General features: G+C 43.1%; 3 protein-coding genes across 4 annotated transcripts; 1 reads left to right on the plus strand and 2 right to left on the minus strand.

The window, feature by feature from the left end:
* The first annotated feature begins 5,984 nt into the window (after positions 1–5,984).
* On the plus strand, positions 5,985–8,814 carry LOC112882898 (pentatricopeptide repeat-containing protein At1g09900-like). Its single transcript, XM_025948126.1, has one exon. It carries the CDS (start codon positions 6,034–6,036, stop codon positions 8,095–8,097), a length of 2,064 nt encoding a protein of 687 aa, XP_025803911.1. The 5' UTR covers positions 5,985–6,033; the 3' UTR covers positions 8,098–8,814.
* Positions 8,815–10,796: 1,982 nt separating this feature from the next.
* On the minus strand, positions 10,797–15,642 carry LOC112887775 (high mobility group B protein 15-like). 2 transcript variants are annotated; one of them, XM_025954045.1, is made up of 7 exons: positions 15,417–15,642; positions 14,976–15,210; positions 13,526–13,604; positions 12,533–12,695; positions 12,364–12,450; positions 11,684–12,069; positions 11,185–11,586 (listed from the first exon to the last, which is right to left on the minus strand). In XM_025954045.1, the coding sequence occupies exons 2-7, from the start codon at positions 15,203–15,205 to the stop codon at positions 11,185–11,187; spliced, it is 1,347 nt and encodes a 448-aa protein (XP_025809830.1). In that variant the 5' UTR covers positions 15,206–15,210; positions 15,417–15,642. The 2 variants fall into 2 exon arrangements, with proteins under 2 accessions (XP_025809838.1, XP_025809830.1); XM_025954053.1 differs by lacking the exon at positions 15,417–15,642 and having other exon boundaries at positions 10,797–11,586; positions 14,976–15,205.
* Positions 15,643–18,502: 2,860 nt separating this feature from the next.
* Positions 18,503–21,870, minus strand: LOC112887320 (cysteine proteinase 1). Its single transcript, XM_025953464.1, has 4 exons — positions 21,361–21,870; positions 21,112–21,231; positions 19,169–19,412; positions 18,503–19,055 (listed from the first exon to the last, which is right to left on the minus strand). Exons 1-4 carry the CDS (start codon positions 21,826–21,828, stop codon positions 18,769–18,771), a joined length of 1,119 nt encoding a protein of 372 aa, XP_025809249.1. The 5' UTR covers positions 21,829–21,870; the 3' UTR covers positions 18,503–18,768.
* Between the last annotated feature and the right edge of the window lie 127 nt (positions 21,871–21,997).

Consider the following 21,997-nt stretch of genomic DNA (forward strand, 5'->3'; position numbering starts at 1 on the left):
GAATAGGGGTGGCGATGTGCCGAGAGTTGTTGTGAATGATTATTTGTTCGTCCCTCATTCGTAGTCCAAAGTACATATTTATAGTCCGGAGACTTGCCTTCCCCAACCAATCCTAACTGACTACGACATGAATCCTGGCTATCTCTATCTAAACTATTTTAAACACACACACCTATCTAGATATATGCCAATCCTGGCCTCAAACGCCCACGCAGGGGCCGTTTCCAAGCCCACTACGATTATCTTTTGAGCCCATCTTGCTTCGCGGCCCACCTTCTGACCCAGCTAAATTATGGCGATAACAAAATCAGAGGTAAAATAGATTTGTCCTAGTTGTTCACATTGGGCTACTGACTTCCCACAGGACAAAACCTGGTGAGCTCTGATAATACGGCACTGGGATATACCCGAACGGGGAGGGTTACGCTGGATAAATAGGGTTGTCACCACCTGCTACCTACCTTATCTAACCATGGGATACACCACAACCAACAGGTAAAGTCTGATCCAGACACCACATCTATACCGTCCTTCACTAACTCTAGAGCATCCACCACACTAGTGAACTATTGATCTGACAAACAACTAGGGGGAACTAGATCTAATCTTAACTAAGAAACTAAAGCATAAAAAAAATCACGAACACTTACTATGATTGATAAGCATCCGTCGAGGTACAAGCTGGAGAAGAACACTGGGGCCAACAACCCGGCACCTCCCCGACTTCCCCTCACTCTCTCCCTATTTTCTAAGCACTACCTAGGAAGCACTAAGCCTCTAGAATGAGCCTAAAGCTCACCAACGAAAGTGAGAGCACAAGAGAGGAGTGTGTGATGGTTTGTCTTCATTTGGAGCCCCTCCCCTCATATTATAGTGTGTCCAAGGGGTGCTTTGGCTGGCAAACGAGGGGGGCTCACTTGGAACCGACCTTGAGATCCAATGGAGAGATGCCATGTGCAGGAGATAAGGCGGTGATGCCAAAACTTGGCCACCCCCTTTTGCAAGGACACTGGTAAGTGGGCTCTCTGGTCCATGGTCGATGAGTTGGCGCTGTCCTAAGTCGGTTGCATGCTCTGGTGGGTCTTTTGATCCATGGGAGGCTGAACGACGCGTTCTGATTGGCCGGAGAGGTGTTGCCTTGGATTGAAAGTGTGTTCCTTTGCTCTTGAGGCTGTCATGTGGGTCCTTCAATTCTTGTGCTTTCTCGTTATTGGTCAGCGTTTTGTGCCTTGGATTTGAAGGTGTGTTTTCCCTCTATTTTAACTCAAATTCCTGCATAGCTATATTTTCCAGGGGATATGTGGAATTGATATTATTTTTGATAAATATGCCTGCAAGAAATGTTAGTTCTCCAATTTTCTAGTCAAATTGACAGTTGAAAATGGTCCGTAACGAGTGTCAACAATTACCAAACATGGGAATAGGTAAACATAATCATTTCCTAATCCATAACGTACACTTTATAACACACCATCATTTCCCTTCCCCATTCCAACTCATATGCAAACGCCAACTTATGTCATAACCCACCCCTTCCATTAGAAATGAATTGGTGGGATAAGAAACTCATATTCCCTTTCCAAAACCCTAATTTTTTTCCAAACCCCATATCCAAAAAAGGGATAAAATATATCCCACTCTTCATATCTCGTTCCTCTCCTCCCTCCATTTCCCAAAATCCAAACGGCACCATAAAGAAAAAAGTCAAAGTGCTTATAAGGTAGTTGTTAACGATGTAATACACACTATAAAGTTCTATAACATGTCTCATTTGAGGTTATTTGGTCATGTTTACCGATGGCAACACTTGCGAGGGATAATTTGTACTACCTTCTACACAAAGTGGATGGAGGCTAAGAGGAAGCATGACAAGGAAATAAAAGTGGATTACAAGTTAGGGCCATGGAGGAGCGCAAGGTGGCAATCGAAGAAAAGAAGTTAAGACTACATGGGGAGGAAGTGCAAGCAAAGAAAATGGAGCAAGAATTGCAAGATCATGTTCATGGATGTAAGTGTCCTTGATGAAACTGTTGTCGATCGAAACCCACCGGCGAGCAGCGACAGGCAACACGAGGAGCCGGGAGGCTCCCGGGACTGCTGGTGGGCCCCGGTCCCTCGGTCAACAGCCCGAGATCCGGCACACGTCCTGGCTTCTAGGTTGCTAGGCGTGCCACCTGACCTTATACCTGATCAGGAAGGTGTTATATATTAGTTTCCTGCATGCATAGACACGTATAAACATTAATCCGAGCCGTGATCGGCTCATCGGATGATTCCCGGTATCGGCTGTAAAGAGCCGATTGTGTTCAGTACCAGATCAGATCTATAAGTATAACAAATATATCCAATAGTAATATGAATCTTGCTCCATGAACATCAAGCTAATCTACAACGATTAAAGCTTTCACTACGTGATCGGAACATCCTACACGTAATTGAGCCTAACAAATACAGGAGTTAATAAGACAACAACTTAAATAGAGGCCTAGAAACCAATCGAAAGCCGATTCCCGGAACAATCCCTTTTTAAGCTGTCACAAAGTACCCAAAATACCGCCGGAGCGTTCAATCCTTTTGAAGGGCCTAATCATGTAGATATTAAACTAAATTCTCGATTGACGAAGACTAACCATAACAGATTGGATCTACTAAACAAGAACGGAGCAAAGCGCTACCCTTATACCTGAAATCGAATGCGGGGGCAGCCGGACGTTTATAAGTAACAAGCAATGCACAATTAAAGCATGGAAGAGCCGATGCTACTCTATAAACGCTAAGATAGCTAGTGTTACTCACCATCAACAACGCTTCAGAACAAGAAACACAAAAGGTAAATAAGCAAGAACGATGCCGCCCCGATCATGCGGCGCGTGATCGGGGCCGCACGGCGCTTACCCGAGAAACCCTAGAACAGTGGTGGTGATGCGTCGAGAGTTGTTGGTGAATAATTGATTCTTCTTATTATTTACCCAAGGTACATATTTATAGTCCGTAGACTTGCCTCTCCTAACCAATCCTAACTAAACACGACACAAATCTTAACTATCTCTATCTAAACTGTTTAAATATATACCTATCTAGATACACGGCCAACTTTGACCCCAAACTCCTGCATAAGGTCCGATTCGCAAACCCATTATGACTATCCTTCAAGCCCATCTTGCTCCACGGTCCACCTTTCTGGCCTGACTAAATTATGGTGATAATAGAAACACAAAGAGAGCATATGTGGAGCAAATATGTATGCAAATTCTAGCATCAAGGATGGGAGGGAGTAAAAGTGGGAGTGTCAATACGAGTGTGTGATGCTCTTTGTTTAGTTTGCCTATGTTTGCTTGGGACTATTTGATACATTTGGACGATATATTATGTTTGAATTTAAAATTAAAATTATGAATTTGAAATGTTGATAACTTGTGTAACGTGTTGATATAATTTTTTGAATTATTTGCACATTATGGAATATTTATAGTTTCCATGTACATGTACGTGCACAAATAGAAGAGAATTGATTATTGGGGAAGTTTAGGTCATTTTTGTTTTCGATTAGAATCAGATTACTAGCCAAATAAGAGATAATCTCACATAAACGTGTCGCTTATTTTTTCTTACCCGGTAAGCCTCTTTCTAGAGAAGCCTAGAAACAACACGAACATTGATTTTCTCCTACACGGTCCGGAACCCACGCATCTGGTAAGCGGGGCTGTTTTCCCCTAGTGTCCTCCCCTCCCCATGCTCCCTCTCCCTCCGCCGGCTCTCTCCAATCCCGCCAACGCCGTCGCCCTCCCTCCCTCCCTCTGCTACTCTCCGCTCCAACGCCTTTCCCTGTAGTGCATGCCCCACCTTTCCTTCCTCCCTCCCTCTCCTGCTCTTCTCGCTGCCACCCTTCCTCCGTATCCCGCTCTCGGTGCCTCCCCTCTTCCTCTCTCTTCCCTCCCTCCCTCCCTCTCCCACCAGCCCCTACAAGGCGAGCTGCGGCAGATCCGCGTTGCCGTCCTCCTCCTTGTCCCTCACACCCGCCGCCAGTCCCCCTGGTCCACGCTGCCGCCCCGCCCCCACCCCCCCCCCCCCCCCCCCCCCCCCCCCCGCGTCCTTCCTCCTCCTCCGGGTGGTTCGGTTGGTCCACCGTCGCCCCTATATCCAGTTGCGCCCGCCATTGGTTCTCGTGGATGTGCCGGCACCCATCCCCCACCGTGCCCTGAATCTGCGCGCCACCGCCATCAGCAAGCAGCAGTTGTGCGGCCCTTAGCCAGAGCGTGATGATTTTAATTCGTCATTTTTTGCCAGCGAGATGATCATAAACCTCAAGGGCACTTCCAATATTTTACCATTCATAATAGAGAATTGATTGAAAAATAATAAGCATTGCCAAACACCCAGCATTTTCAGACAACCAATTCTCAAGGCAGCTCACTCTTCATGCAATCCTGCTTCACAGAGAAGCGAGGTCCAGATAAGCGGAATCAAACAAGGCATAATTGGCACTTCAAAAGCAACTCCCCCAATTATCCTAAAACTGGTATCGAGACATCTCCTAATACTAGTTATTCAGAAAGGATAATTGGGGAACTGATATAAATGATCTAATGTATAGCCAGTCAGCACCCGGAACTTGTAATAGAAACTTTCACCGCTTGATCAGATTAAACAACAGCTATGGAAATTGGTTTAACTGAGTGTCTCACCGGGCTCTAGAATCTCTCGTCTAACCAAGCACTTCAGGGATCCACACCAAACAAAAGAGATTGTCGGCCTTTAAAAAACAAAAGGGATTGTGTAACACAGCTAGAGGTAGAGCAAATGACACCATACATGAGCCAAGTAGGTTAACGGGCCGCCTCCACCTGCCTCGCCATGGTGCGGCTGCGCCACAACAAGTTTGTCTGTTCGTTATCACTGAAAAAGGAATCGACAGACACGCACAACAACTAGGTCCTGACTGCTAGTTGCTGGGGTGGCTCTCCAACTTCATCTATAGGGTAGGTCTGCCCCTACAGGCTATCAACAACGAACGACCAGTTTTCAAGCAAAATCGTAAAAGGCTGTTGAAGCGTTTGTCCAAGAGGAGCCTTGTTTGGGGGTGCTGGATCTGTGTTATCATTTTGCCCTAGGCTGACAAGGCTAGTGCAGGCTGCAGCACTTCAAGTCGTTAAGAGCAAGAGATGAAAACCGCAAGTAGAGGTTGAAAAAGTATTGAAAGAGTAGAAAATACACCATAAAATAGATTAATTTGTTCCGATTGATTCTTGCTTCAATCAGTTAAGCACCTCGTCCTCTATTTATTACTCCCTCCAAGATCGAGAATACATGCCGTTCCGACGGGGGAATTATGGGGCACTAGTTCAGCCGGAATCCAAAGAGAACTATCTTTTTCGATACAGGCTAAATGCAAGGCGCCAAATTCATTTGATATATATTATTTATTATATATGGAGCCTTACTTGTTCACTTACAAAATAACGTCATATATGGAAACTAGAAGGAAAGTGGGAAGTGCATGTAAATACAGATAAAACACCAACCATAACTCAAAATACGAGTATATAAGACGTATCATTTTTCTAGAGTAGAGATGACAATAGTTACAATACTTATCAATACTTTTGGGCTCTCACCATCATAGCAATAGTTAAAATAGTTACAATAACAAATTTAAAAAAATATTATAAGTTCGTGACACATACTCCTTCCATCCTATAAAAAGTATAATTTTAATTTTTTTCAGAGAGGTGATATGAAAAACTCTCATGTCTTTAATGGTTGGCCACATGCAGATAGTTTTAGCATATAAATTAAATCTGATCATTTAATTAGCTAATTTCTAGGGTTGCACTTTTTATGAGATTTTTTTAAAATGTTATAATTTTATTTTTTATAGGATGAAAGGAGTAGGTGGTAAAATATTTTAAAGATATGATTTAGAAAGACAGCACCCATTAATAACAGCCACCAGCTGCTAGCCACCTAGTGACTTCACAGACAACGACAGCCGCACACACTATCCGGAGGACCGTAACTGCTTCGAACCCGAGCATGACGAACACCCTAAGAATGTCCTCCCCTTCCTCCTCGCCTGCGCCGCCACCCGCCGCCGTCGCGGCCCATCGACTCTCCCCTCTACGGATATATCTGAAACACAGCAAGCCCCGCCGTCATCACCTCGCCGCGGCCGTCGCCGCTTCAACGCGGAGGACAGACCGCCGGAGCCAGAGCCAGACCCCACACGGGCGGCGCGGCGGGGCGGGCTCCATCTGGGTCAATCCGAGCGCCCCGCCGCGCCCTGGAGCCGCTAACCGCACGCTTCGCCGCCTCGTCGAGCTCGACGACCTCGACGCCGCGCTGCGGCTGCTCCTCGGCGGGCCCTCCTCCACCTCCACGCCTGCGGCCTCGGACTCGGTGCCCGAGCCGCCACCCGTCATCACCTGCAACATTCTCATCAAGAAGCTCTGCGCACGCCGCCGCCTCGCGGACGCGGAGCGGGTGCTTGAGGCACTCAAGGCCTCGGGCGCCGCCGACGCCGTCTCGCACAACACCCTCGTCGCGGGTTACTGCCGTGACGGCCGCCTCGCCGATGCGGAGCGCGTGCTCGAGGCGGCGAAAGCCTCCGGCGCCGCCAACGTCGTTACCTACACCGCACTCATCGATGGGTACTGCCGCTCGGGCCGCCTCGCGGATGCACTGCGCCTCATCGCCTCCATGCCCGTGGCGCCCGACACCTACACCTACAACACTGTGTTGAAGGGCTTGTGCGCTGCTAAGCAGTGGGAGGAAGCCGAGGAGCTCATGGCAGAGATGATCCGGAACAATTGCCATCCAAATGAAGTGACGTTTGCCACGCAGATCCGCGCTTTCTGCCAGAACGGGTTGCTTGACCGTGCTGTGAAGCTTCTTGAGCAAATGCCCCAGTATGGATGCACTCCTGATGTTGTCATCTACAGTACCCTGGTCAATGGATTTTCGGAGCATGGACGCGTCGACAAAGCGCTCCAGCTGCTTAACACCATGTTATGCAAACCTAACACGGTTTGTTACAATGCTGCATTGAAGGGTTTGTGTATTGCTGGACGGTGGGAGGAAGTTGGGGAGCTGATAGCTGAGATGGTTAGGAAGGATTGCCCACCAAATGATGCGACGTTTAGCACGCTGATCAATTCCTTATGCCAAAACAGATTGGTTGAGTATGCAACTGAAGTTCTAGGAAAAATGCACAAGTATGGATATAAGCCTGATGTTGTAAGTTACAACACAATCATCAGCTGTCTTTCTGAACAAGGGTGTGTCGATGATGCCCTGAAGATACTGAATGGCATGCTATGCAAGCCTGACACGATTAGCTTCAATGCTGTATTTAAGGGTTTATGTAGAGCTGAGCGATGGTGTGATGCTACGCAGCTTATAGCTAAGATGATTAAGGAGGATTGTCCTATAATTGAAATGACATTTAATATACTCATTGATTCACTATGCCAAAATGGTCTGGTCAGCGATGCAATTGAAGTGTTTGAGCTAATGTCAAAGTACAGATGTACACCTGATATTGTCACATACAGTAGCCTTATTAATGGCTTTTCTGAACAAGGACTTGATGAAGTGGCCTTTGATTTATTTGGAAGCATGCCATGCAAGGCTGATATCTTTAGTTACAATGCTGTGTTGAAGGGTTTGTGTACAGCTGCACGATGGGATGATGCTGGAGAGCTTATAGCTGATATGGTTAGAAAAGAATGTACCCCAAATGAAGTGACATTCAATATACTTATCAATTCCCTGTGCCAAAAAGGGCAAGTTGATCGTGCAATTGAAGTTTATGAGCAAATGCCAAAGTATGGAATTACACCTGATATTTTCACATATAATGCCCTTATCAATGGCTTTTCTGAACAAGGCCGTTTGGATGATGCCCTCAAGTTATTGAACACCATGTGTTGTGAGCCTGACACCATTTCCTACAATTCTGTATTGAAGGGTTTGTGTAGGTCTGAGCGATGGAAAGATGCAGAGAAACTTGCTACTGAGATGCTTAGAAAGGGTTGCGTTCCAAATGAAGTAACATTCAAGTATGCTAATCAATTATTTATGTCGAATAGGACTGGTTGAATGCATAACTCAATTCTTTGAGCATATACCAAAGTATGGGTGGCTGACTTTTGTCATGTATGCTGCCTTCATTGATAGCTTTTGAGCTCTGCTGATTATCCTCTGAGCTAAGAAGCAGCATAATTGTGCAAGCCTAGCACAGTTTTCGTGTATGCTGCATTGAAGGCTTTTTTTGTAGTAGAAATGAACAACAGGAGAATTCAAAAGCTCATAGAAAACAGTGGTAATGAGAGCGTCACAGGAGTTTGCGGTTGTGATGGACATGAATTCATGCTCCAAAATGAAGTGTTACTCGGTGTACTGGTAAGAGGCAGTTGAATCTGCTTCATTAGCAAATGCCAGAACAAGGTTTGTAGATGGTGCCTGGCTGTCTGCAAGATATGACTCCAAGGGTGATCTTAGTCATGCGCGTTGATATGTAGCACTGGCTGAGACCTTTGGATTCGTTCTTTGAGCAAAAAGATAAAGATCGGTTTTACGCAACAGCAAATATTAGAGAATGCTTCTGATCTCATGCTATTTTAAGAATTGTTAAGGTACAACCAAAATTACTGGGCAAATGCCAAACGATAAATTTGGATTTCATAGCATATTGTATGATGCTCTTAAATATGCAGTCGTACTATGAATATTTGTAGAGTTGATTGATGAAATGGTACATATCCAAATCGATTGTATATAAGGGTTACCCCTTAGTAATGTCAGAAAATTTCTTGAGCTTATTAATCTGCAAACTAACCCTGTGGACTCCTCTAATTTTAGATGTTTAGATATCCCGTCGATGACAACTAGTCTGCAAGGTGTAACAATATTTTGAACTTGCAAGTTATTATAGCTAAGCGCTTACATTATTTTGAATTTATATGTAACAAATTTTCAAATATTGTGGTTATTACGGTGACGTGATGGAAATGTTTGAATGCTTGAGCCTAGATTTTACATCATGGACTATTCAATTTAATCTGTGGTGTTTGTCTTCTTTTGAATGTTCCTCCATATTAATCTTTGTTTACTGTTAATTATATGCCACAATTTTTGTGTTTTTTAATTCGCCAAAACAGGAGTCTGAGTAGTACATCCTTTATATTCCGATTGGATGTTTAACTATGCCAGAACTGTCGTGGTGACCTATCATTGCTTTATTACCATTTCCTTGGATGCAAGTATTTTACCCAGTGCATTCTATATCATGATCAGGTTTTACATCATCAATGAAGCAGATTTTTGTGTCAATGGATCAGAATTTAGAAAGATCTTTGCTATGCCTACGATGTAACCCATCCCACGTGGTCTCCAAACCAACACATGCTAAGTTTTCTGTTAAGCTTTATCATTGTGCAGCATGTTTCTCTCTGGAGAACCTCCTGCACATCTGTAGGAATAATATTATTATTTTCCATACAAGGACATGTACATTAAGGCCAAAAAGGAGGTATTTGATATATTGGCAAAAGGCGTGAAGCTGATATAGAATGGTGAATTGGACATGCTGTGTATGATAAGTCATGCAATTTTATTGTCCATATTTTGTTTTAGTGACCTTGCTGATGCTTCTCAATTCATTTGGTCACCATCAAATTCATTTCAAACATCAAAAATCTTTATTCCTGGAAAGGTTGGTTCACATATTTTTTTTCTTTTTCCCTTCCCCTGTTAATACACTATTATGGAGACGCACTATGGCTCATTTGTAGGTTCTCCATTGTGAAGCACATTTTCTCAGAATAGGAAAATGCTTCCTTCAATTGTGGTATTAAATTCCCTCCTTTTGTTTCCCTTAAAATTATTGTTTCCAAAATTTGGGACTAAACCCCAAAGGATAGGGTCATACTTGTTGAAAAAGCAGCTCAGAATACATTTTTTCAATGAGTTCAGGATACATAGTGGTGTGTTTGATATATGATACCAGTACAGTGCATCAAAATTTAATTCAAATATACTCTTAAAATTGCGTACATACATTGTTGCAACGCAATCCTCTAAGCCATGGTGTTATCAGTAGCAGACGAGCAGCGATCCAGCGCATGGAGGCATTTTCAGACCATGGCACATTTGTAGAGCTTGATCAAAAAGTTCTGAGAGGAATCCAAAATCCAGTTACTTCTAATGGGATTTTTACAACTTCCCTAATTTGATTCAAATTCATGCATAGAATAAGATATCTGCTTCCGATTTGACCCAGGTTGTAAAAAACGGTAACCAATACTCAACTGATCACCCCACCCACAGATTATAACCGGGGCATAACTTGGCGGTTACGTCCAAACTACAGATTATACGGTAACAGTAGGGGCGTCTGCGTCCTGTGCATGATCAAGTATACAGCTTACTGGCCTGGTAGACCCGTTTCTACAGCATTGATGTTGAACCGTTGGTCCCAGCAGGTATTATGTACACAGATATAGGATTTGTATGCCGTGTATAATGGAATACGGCACATTACTAGTAGGAGGGGGGGGGGGTGCAGCGGTATTGGCATACATACTTTTAGTACAAGGAGCAAAAGTCTCGTACTTTTAGTATTCTGGGGTTCTGCAGAAACCGAAAATTTTACAGAGAACCAGAGATGCTAGCTCAAAAATGTTCAGCGAGGGGGAACCAGAAAAAAAAATTGTTTGATCGGACACTATTCATTTCCAAAAGATTTTCAGGCACAAATCTCAACCAGCAAATAGGTGCAACTAGAAAGGAAGCACATGTTTGAATTTTCCCTGGCACGATTAGGATCAACAAACTTTAGCAATGATATTGAATGAAAGAATATATTTTCTCTGAAAATCAATCCAGTGTCCATCCACTCATCTCATCCCTAGATTGTGTGGGAAATTTACCTTCAAAATCTAATAATACCCCTCCTCTTCTGAAGTTCGAAGGAAAATGATCAATGCAAATTCAGAACTGCCAAAATGAAGGGTATTTCAACTGCTGGTAGAGCGCTAATTGACAACATTAGCGCATAGCCTATGCTTCTAAGGCAATGAGAATGTATAGTGGAAGCAGAAATAGGTAACCAGTTACTGCAAAGAAGGCAACTGCATAATCCAGCAGCTTGGTACCACTTGGAAATTACCATTCAAATCACCTCAATCATGAATCCGGTGGCACGTTCTGTTTCTCATCTGCCTTAGGGTTTTCCCTCCGCCGCAATTCAAAGCGGTCCCCGTCAGCAGAGGGATCAGGGTGTCCAGGAGAACCAGCTGTTTCCATGCTCATCTCAGGGGATGTGTCAGTGTTGAGCTCCTCATCTTCTACAGTTTTTAATCCTGAATGCTCACTTTCTTCACTACTGCTATACCCTTGGTTCGACAGCAGCATATCGCCTTCGCTCACCTTGGAGTCTACTTCATCAATCGTCACTTCTGTCTTTGGGAGTCTCTGCTGGATAGGCACAGCATTGCTAACAGGCTGACCTGTCCTCTGTTCTTCTTTATAAGCAGCCAACTGAGTCCGGTACCGCTCCTTATCCTGTACGCCTCTTTCTTGATATACCTGAAATACCGGTAAGAATCAGAAAAGACATATATATAGCATGACCTATAGCTGCTGGTTCAGCATAGTGAATATTAAAGATTTTGTCTACTCTTACAGCCTTATCTTCAGGACCTAGATTATTCCATCGTTCACCAATCATTTTACTGATCAGTCTGTCTTTTCCAGGATATTGTGGCTTAAGGATTCTGTGCTGATCCTGGAAGAAGAAATTATAGCCACTCCTGTTTGGTTTGGGGTGCCTGGGGTCTGTTGTACTTAGCTTCTTCCTACGTCGCTTCCGAAGGCGACGTCCACCCTTCAGATCAGTGCTATTACTTGCAACAGGTGGTACTGGAGTTGGCAGAGCAGGTTCTTCGGTGCAATTATAGAGGATTGCTTTAGTGGATTTTGATCCCATAATAACAGTTACTATGTAACCATGTTCAAACTTGCCATCAATTATCACATCTACATCAACATTATCTGAAGGCGAAGCTGGATCTGAAACAGTTGAAGCGACAAGGTGTGAATGATATAATTGTAAACAGCTTTCCATAACAAGCATTCAGTCTGTTAACTATCCAAGTTGCAACAATGTTCTCCATAATCTATTTTCCATTCTGTTGACAGCGCAAGGGATAGCATAATTTTATCAATTGCTAAGTGGGTTAGGTTATAGAACAATCTACATGTAAAATGTGCTCGACAAGAACTCATAAGCTAAGGTTCCATGAAGATTGAAATACCTTGAACGTATGAAGATGGTCACTATCTTGATAATTAACAGAAACTAACCTGAAGGAGGTGCATTTGTGCCCCTTTTTCTTTTATGGGAAGCTTGGGCTTCAGTTTTTACTTCAATGGAGGAATTCGTTCTGGAATCTGCAGAGACAACAGGGGTATTTGTTAGCAAGATTGCATCAGCTAATTAACAAGAATATAAAACTCTGCAGATCAAACAGACCTATATCTCGCTGATACCAGCCTTGCACTCTAAAGAAATATAGCTGCTCAAAATGATATAAGAGTGACATATAGTATTTCTTCAACATAAAAGAAGCATTCGTCGCAGTGGCAGGGAAAATAAATGATGCAGTCACTTCCCTCCATCTATTCTCTGCCTTCACCTGTGAGAGAAACAATATTTAGTTATTTATCCCCCAGTCTGAGTTTGAATGTTTGCAAATCAAGTGAACTAACAATGAGATAATGAAAACACCACACTATTTGAACAAGCATGTCTTCAACTTAGCTTTTATTGACAAAGATTATACTTAACTTTTCATAACAACAAAACAACTAAGCTTGCTAAAAATGACATAAAGCTGGTATCCATGCCAGTCTAGTACAACAAACCAGCCACAGGGGCAATGTGAAGCGGTATTACAAGGCCAGGGTCCAAAAGATACTTTAAAGGCTTAAATGGAAACATGATATACTGTTAAGGGATTAATAGGGTGGACTTTTACATATATAATAAGTTAGGTATTTATGATATGTTCTTGGGTTTCAAGGAAGGATCCGTTCCACGCTAGCTACATGTGCAAATGTAAGCTGGGTTCCTGTACTTCTTTTAACAAAGAGTGAGTAATTTAAGGAAACGAAGTACTGTTAAAAAACATCAACAACTAACAAATGGCAGAGTTCGGCTATTCAAACAAAAGCTTAATGACAATGTACATCATGAAAACTATTACTACATGATTCCCGATATGAATACCTTCATTACATTCACAAATACAGCAGTTTGCGTATTCATAAAAAGTTAATATGGGCCCACTGACCACTTTAGCAATAACTGTATCTAGTAAAAATAGTAACACAAGTTAGATATGCCCCTGAAGGATCTTACATAAATGTCGCAAACAAGCACAGCCAAGTTAATATATTGACCAGATAAACTACTTTGTTAAGGGAATTTAAAGTTTGAATCTACAGCATTCTATTCATTTCTTGCCTTATCAATACCACCCCGTGATGTGACCTCCTTATATAGCTGATGAAGATCCAAATCTTTCCCTCCAATAATTGGCACCCTTACAAAAAAACAATATGATAGAAGCATGGCAAATAATAAAATTAAAAAAATAAATAATGAACTCAGAACAAGCTACCAATACAACAAATCATCAGATGATATAGTATTAACAGAGATAAATTTAAGTAACTTTGTCTAACATGCCAGTCAAATCTTTTATACAAATCAGCTGAAGTTCTTTGGCAAAAGTACGCTGGTTTTTTATACACTAATAACTCAATTAAGACAAATGTCAACTTCGAGTGAACAGTGACATAAAATGTTTAATAATCTAAAGCCATCAGTTAGTCAAGCTCTTCAAAATAGAAAAGAAAGTTTGTCCTCGATATTTTAAGAAAGGTGGATTAATGAGAGAAGCTCCGAGCTCTGTTTCATGGTAGCACATATTCATCTCCATAGATAATCCAGTTGATGATAGGAACACAACAGTTATATTTCCTTACATAGTTGTGTGAAACAGCGGCCAGATACAAAGAATAGGCTAAAAGAGAACTTCATTTCATTGCCTGGAAATCAAATTGGGATGGCCATACATGTGAAAAGGACACTAAAGCTCGAAGCCCAATACACCTTACATGGTTAGACTCTTGCAACTTTGAAGAACCTCACAAAACAAGCCAACAAGCAGCAACAAATCAGAAGGCTGATCAGTTCTTTTGCTGAGAAAAGACAACCTATTTGTTCAATATATCAGACAGCATTTTCATACAGAAGGATGACTCTATTTAAAAAAAAACACCAGAATTTCAGAGCCTGACAAATATATTGTTATACCAGAAAATAAGAGGAAAAAACAAAATAATGCATACACGATCCAAATTCAATACATACGTCGACGTAATGAAAACATGATCAGTATAATTTCCCGGAATGGTCCCAAAGTAGAATAATCATATTTCATCCTCAACTGAAATTAAAATAATCCTAGATGCAACAAATGATTTGCGAAGAAACCACCTCAATCTAAAAAGGGGAAACGGGTATTAAGAGGCCACCAACGTTGCCTATCAAAAAGATTAATGGCTGCAATCCAAATCCCGTGTTGGCGGATTTGGGCCACACATAAATATTAAAGGGAACACAAGCACGGGTTGATTAGTCAAAACCGATGAAACCAGCAGGCATTAGCATCGCACATCAGGATCGCCACCGCTCCTCAAACTTATCTTTCCCCACTACGCATCTTTATCAAGTTGCAATTTTCGAGCATTGAATTCAAAAAATAAAAACAGCAACGAAGAATACCAAGTGTAACCGCACCGCCGCATCAGACGCAGGAGAAAACGCGGAAGGGAAATTAAAATGCGGCGGCCGGATCGGCGGCCGGCGGCAGGGCTGAGTGCGGATGCGAAGTTGGAAGAAAGCTTACTTGAGCCTGGTGCCCATGTGCGCGTGCAGCCTCTCGAGCGCCGCCCTGAAGCGCGCGGCGTCCGCCACCACGTCCGCGTGCTCAGCCACCGGCGCCGGGTACGCCACGAACAGCCCCCTCCCGGCCTCCGCTGCTGCCGCCGCCACCTCCGCCTTCTCCTTCCCTTTCGCCGCCGCAGCAGCGTTGGCGGCGGCCTTCTCCTCCGCCGCCGCCGGTGCCGGCGCGCTCATCTCCCCTGCACACACGCGGCGGGAGCGTCGTCATCGTTGCCCCGGCGGCAGAGACGCGTGGAGGGAGACGAGGTGGTGGTGGCCGCCCGCCTCCTCCTCTCCCTCTCTCAAAGATATAATCTTTTTGTGAATGAATCTGTAAAAGAAGAAAGGCGCCATGCCATGCCATGCCATGTGGTAGTGCGAGAGTATGATCCATGCGCTTGCTTACCTTAACCTCGTCTTCTCCTCCTAAACAACCACAACTATGCCGCGGCGGGGAATATTTTGGTGCTCCAACTTTAGGTTTTGGCCGGAAGGAGGGATTACTGTGAGGTTATCGATCTCTTAAAAAATTATACACCTCCTACTATACTTGGGAACGGATTGGTAGAGAGAGAGAAGGATGAGAGAGAGAGAGAGATAACGTTATAACCTAAGGTTGCTGTGGGGTGGAGGCAGAGAGCCATATGTGTTACCGTCAAATAAAGGGGAGATAAAGATGGATGGATGCAAACTTATATCGGGATGAGTATGCTAGTAATAATAGACACCCATGGATATGGAAAATATATCGATGGTTTTCCTGAAAAAACAAGAAATAAATAGGTGAGAGGGACGAGTACGAGCCTATATGCATAGGGTGCTCGAAATTATATATTATAATATTATTAATGCTTGAAAGGTGTGGCGCAGGACATCACCAGGATTAACACTCGAATTAAAATGAACTATGATTTTTATGGTATGCATACTTTCTAATAATGAAATAGCTATTTTAGTCGTACAAAACTTCTATAGTGCCTTCTGCCTAGAATTAATGTCCGACAAACAGAGAATTCAACTTTATCATAATTTGTAGAATAAAATCAAAAGCGGGTTGTCTTGTGTAGTGACTATAACTCTCATTGTCAAGCAAAATTTCATTCATACAAAAGACGAAAGCATGAGGGCAACAGTGATTCGATACCTCAACATAATCGCAGTAGCGTGGTATCGTTGACACCTCGTATAGATAGCAAAGAGAACGTCTATGGTACAAATTGCAGTTATAGCCATTCCAAACTAAATCCTTTTGACAAATATTAGCTGTTTTCCACCATCGCTTGCTGTATCATCAATTGGAATTGATGTGGTAGTGATAATTATGAATGGACGTGGATCAACAGAAAGTACAAAAATAAGAGTAGGATCTAGTATTCATCTTGTATGGACAATAATTCGAGCCGTGGCTTTCCTAGGTTTTCCTCACGGCCATCGCTCTCAACGGAGCCGTGTAGGAGCACTGTTCCTGGGGACTGCAGAGCCTGCTGTGAGAGGTGACCCCTCTCTCTCTCTCTCTCTCTCTCTCTCTCTCTCTCTCTCTCTCTCTCTCAAAGTCCAGGCTCCAAGTGTGCAGACAAGCCAATATATCAAGAGATATGACTATGGTACAATGTAAATATTAATTAGTTTCGCCATTCTCATTTTTGTAGAAGTTTGTACTCATGTTTCGAATTGCTTATTTTCTAGGCCACGACATGTGAAGAGAATGTATCCTGTGCTCCCATGTGTTTGGATGCTCTCGTCGAACCAAAAAATGTATGAAAAATCAAATGAAAAACATGAACAGATAGAAGATGCAAAGATCTATGTTCGTGTAAAATTTGAGATGCAACACAAAATTGTGCAAGGAGATATAAATAAGTGAAATAAGCACTTGAATAGTAACGGATTGTACTATTCATGCATGATTCACAACCCGCAACTATTCAAATATCAATATCCATACAAAATTTGAGATGCAAAAAAATTTTGTATAAGAAAATACGAAAAGGTGAAATAGATCTTTGCGTCATCTATCCATCCAAATTTTTGGTTGGATTTTTCATGCATTTTGTGTTCCTTTTTTCGTGTGGGACTACGGGAGCACCTACAGATATGGGAGTACAGGGTATGTTCTCGACATATGAAGTCGTTACTTATCTACCTCTCCACCAATGTCCTTCACATGAGGCTGACATAGTTTTTCTTTTGTCCAATACTTATTTAAAATACTCCCTCATAATACTTGACTTTTGGATAAGGTTCCATCAAACTTTTAAGAATTTGATTACCAATAACTTTTGAAATTTAGATTGAAAATATAAAATCTATATGCATGCATTTGTCTGGAAAAGTACTCACATGACTTTCTGATTCATCATATATATTTCACGAAATTATTCCAATAAATGTAGTGGTTAGAGTTGCACCTCAATGACCATGGAAAATATAAAATAGTGTTTTCAGCATTACAACATTCAATGTACACCCTGACCAGTAGTTATCGTAGTTCTTTGAAATACTAAGTAGGATCCAGGATTATTTTTTGCGGTTCTAGTAGCTAATTAAATTAGGTGGGTCGAGACAACCAGAAAATAAATGAATGGTTGGGGGAAAAATCACACACATATATAGCCATCACTCATACTTATACCAAGCAAAATGAGGTCATGCATGTGATGTTGTATGGTCCACAAAGTGCCACTTATGTGCCCAGGAATTGAAGAGGTGAAAACGAAAGGCCAAGTTTATCTCTATTCTCTCTTGTTGTGCAATTCAACGAGGAACTTTATTGCTTGGCTCGCCATCATTTCAGGTTAATTGACACTTGTGGCTCTTGGTGACCTCAGCTAGGGACAGAAGAAAAGTGTATACAGGTATGAGTATTAGTCATGGATATAAATGTGAATATATATGGCTATGATGGTTTGAAGTTTCAACATGCCCCCATCCCTAGAGATGTTCGTAGTTTTGCGCTTCGCCATGAGAAACTGTGGGCCCTTTTTGGGCTGGATCACAGAAAGAGATTCGCTTCCTGGAACAAACAGGCCGAGTTTTTTCCTTGGCTATATAGGCCCTGACTGAACAAACTCGTGTGTAAGCCCAGTTGTGACTGTAGGGTCCAAAACAATATCAGCAGATCGATGGAGAAAGTTACGACGAATGGTAGGGCCCAGAGATATTATTCTCAAATGGTTTTAGGGGTGAAAAGGGATCAAATACGAATGGAACAGAGATCAAAACCACAATTGTATTTGTTTTCCTTTTTTGTTTTGAAAGGAGTATTTGTTTTCCTAGACGAATCGGAACATGAATTCGCATAGAACAGACTGACATTTGCTGGCCGGCTTGGTTCTGGTTCATTAAATCCTAAAGCTCTTCGATTATGCCCTCTTTCTAGGATCTCACTTGATAACAAGCAGCTGCAGCTTGGCAGTTTGAGTCGTGCGAATCTCCCAATGAGATTGAGCAAAATTACCGTTCAAACCCATAAGCTCACCAAACAGAACACAATTTAGATGGGAGCACACCATATATTTATGTACACAATTATTCAAAAGTTCTGCAGTTTAAAAAGCGTATACAGATCTGGTGATAACTTTGCTACATCCAAATAGCGTGTAGCATGCATAGCAAACATAAACCTTCCAGCAAGCATCCCATTGCAGCTTCACATCTTTGCTGCCTTATATATAACAGCACACAGATGGAGCATAAATACTAGCAGGGTATTGTAGTTCTAGCATATATGAAATTGTCAGGGAGGACCACTGATCAGTCTACTCCTTAGAGGCATGGATGGCGGACACCATGGAGACCATGGAGTCGACGCCACACTTGTTGCGGACATTGGAGCCCCTGCAGATCTTGTAGTACCCATTCTCACCCCAGTTCTCACCCCATGAGTTCTTGATGATCCAGTAGGGCTTCTCCTTCAGGCGGATGGGGGCGAAACCAGCTGCACCATAGCCGACAAGGAGAACACCGTGGTCAAGGTGCCTGCCGCAGATGTATGGGCATGACACGCCACCGATGTATGTCTGCATGTACGCAGCATTGATACCAACTGCGTGGAACAGAGGACCAGCATAAGTGATTTCATTGTTCTCTGTTGATGATTCTATAACATATTTAAATACAATCCATAGACCCATTAATGTGAGAGATCCATGTACTTACTTGCCAATGGACCATGTTTGAGAAGGTTGGCAGCAATTTGGCCTTCATCCACAGAGACAACACTGAAGTTTTGAACGGAAGCAACAATCTTCGACTTGTCAAATTTGCATTTGCCATCTCTCCCAGTGTAAGGATAATCCTTCTCGCTCTCAAGGCCACCAGCTTTCTGGAGATAATTGAAGGCCGTGGTCATCAGCCCACCATTGCATCCCGAATCACATGAATCAGGTTCTGATGAATCACACTGCAGAATTTACATCAGGAGTGGAGGATAGTGAGTTGAAAGATTGATGAATCACACTGCAGGATCTGAATGGAGGACAGTGGGTTGAGGTATTAATGAATCCACAGACAGCAGCAAATTCAATTTACACAGTTTCTACCATGAAAACCTACAAACATATGTGACGAAGCTCACAACTTTAGTGTCGCAGCTCATCACTAATGAACACTAGCAAAACCCTCTCACATATCAAAAATTAAAGGTTAACACAGGCATCTTGCCAAATGAAAATTCATTATGCTGGAATGAATGTTGGTTATATTTGTCGTATGAAGACAAAATTACTTCTGAGAGAACATACAAATAGTCTATGTATACTCTGAAAACAATACCCAGTTCAAGCGACATAATCTATGATGATCATATCAAAGTTCCCTTATGCAGCCTGAATGATGCTGATTATTACCAAGTTGGGACTCTTTTGCAGGCATGCCATAGGAGCATGGGAATACTTTGTAAGCAACCTAATTAAGAATAAACTTTCGTAATGAAGAGTAGCTGACACATGAGAAATGAAATGACAAACAGTAGGATTTGTGGTATGTTTGGCAATGCTTTTGGTCAACTAAGAGCATCTCCAAGAGACTCTTTATATCTTAGGAACAGAGATTCTGGTTAAAAAATTACCCTCCAACAGGCTCTTCAATTGAACTATTCCGGATTTCTCGCTAGCCAAAGATGAAGAGCGAGAATTGCTCTCTAGACTACGCACAAGATATAGAAACGCTGTTGGAGAGTACAAAGATATACAAAACGATTTTTACTCAAATGACTCTAAATGATGATTTAGGGAGTAAATTTTAGAAAGGTTCTTGGAGATGCGCTAAAGCCCAAAGATTTCCTTGCTTGTTGAATTCTTCAGTCAGAACTTTATTAAGTCAAATTCTACAAGATCATCAGCTTTCTGAGCTCACTCAGGATGATCAAAAGACTCGCTAGAAGACAGCTTAAGAGTGTAATCTCAGGGTGTGCCACAGACCCTTCAATTCTGTAACAATTTTGTTTTGGGGGCTCTTTACCCCCCTTTTATTCTTCTTAATATATTGATGTGCAGTTCTCCTGCGAGTTCAAGAATCAAAAGAGCTTAGTATCCAAGTGTCTGAGCAGTCATTCTAGACAATCTGTACTGGTCTGTAGAGACTTAAGAGTGCATAGACAAAACAAAACACTATACACTCCAAGGTCAAGCCTACCTGACTATGCCATCAGCATATACATACACTTACACTCTACCTAACATTTCTTATCTTCTTCTTATCCATCAACTCAACTAAGCCAACAACTTGGGCTGTCTAGACTATATTTGATAACACTCAAAACACTTTCAGTTCGATTCTAACAGTTCGATTCTAAAGGAGTGACATCTCAATCGTAAGCCACTCTTTTATCAGCTAATTTCATGTTTAAATTTTCTCATCAAATTTTTGGCACTAGGTTGTCCTCCCAAGTCCCCCCTTTTCCCCGCTCCAAGATATGTGCGCTGCCGCGCAATCAGATTAGGAAGAAAAATAGGGAAAAAAAACATCACACCAACTGCCAAAACATGGGCAAAAGGCCGCAAAAATCCAACCTTCCTTGCAGCAACCATCAACCAATCACAAAAGAAAGAGACAAAGTAGTAGGAAATTGTGGAAGTACGCAAGGGAAGAAGTATCCTCACCTCATGGTCGCAGTCGACAAACTGCTGCTCGGAAAGCACCTCCAGCTTGCCGGTGGCGAGGTAGTGCGCACCCTCCAGCGCTCCCGACGCGCTGAACGACCAGCACGACCCGCATGAACCCTAGACATCAACAAGAAAAAATTAACAAAACGCTTCGACGCGAAGTACAAGATCAAATCAATCAAGAAACCATCAAAAGAACGGCTCCGATCGGCGGATCCATGGTCAACGGATTCCGGGGAACCCGACCTGGTTCTTGACGGGGCCGACGGCGCCGTGGTCCCTCCAGTCGAAGTCCTCAGGGAGGCCGTCGGTGGGGAGCACGGGCGCCTCGTGCGCCGAGTCCCCGAGCTCCCTGAGGAGTGCGCGCCGGGACTTGCGGAGGCCGAGGTGGGTCCGGCGGAACTCGGCCGGGGTCAGGTCGGAGAACTTGGTGATGCCGTGCTCCGCCGACGGGTCCAGCAGCTGGTGGCGGCGCGCGCGGCGCAGGTTGGACTTGAACACGGACAGCCGGTACGCGTGCTCGTCGGCGTCCTTGTAGGACTTGCCGAACCGCTGCACGAAGCTCAAGAAGTGGGACTCCGCGTTCAGCTCCAGGTCGTTGTCGTCGCCGCCGGACACCACCTGACGGATGAGGGGGTCCTCGGCGTCGACGGCGGCGGCGACGACCGCGGCCGCCGCGGCGAGAGAGAGGAGGAGGAGGACGCGATGAGCCATTGGCGATTCCTTGCTTGTTTGGATTGGTTGCTTCGGGCTTCTCAGTTCTCCCCACTACCCACTATATAGGGAGTTGTTTGGATATTTTTCTCGACTTAGAGTTCTAGGTGCTGCTGTTTTTTCATGTAAACCCTCGTTTGGGGTGATAATATGAGCTATAATCCAAAGA

This window comes from Panicum hallii, chromosome 1 (assembly GCF_002211085.1).
Source record: "Panicum hallii strain FIL2 chromosome 1, PHallii_v3.1, whole genome shotgun sequence".
Lineage (NCBI taxonomy): Eukaryota > Viridiplantae > Streptophyta > Magnoliopsida > Poales > Poaceae > Panicum > Panicum hallii.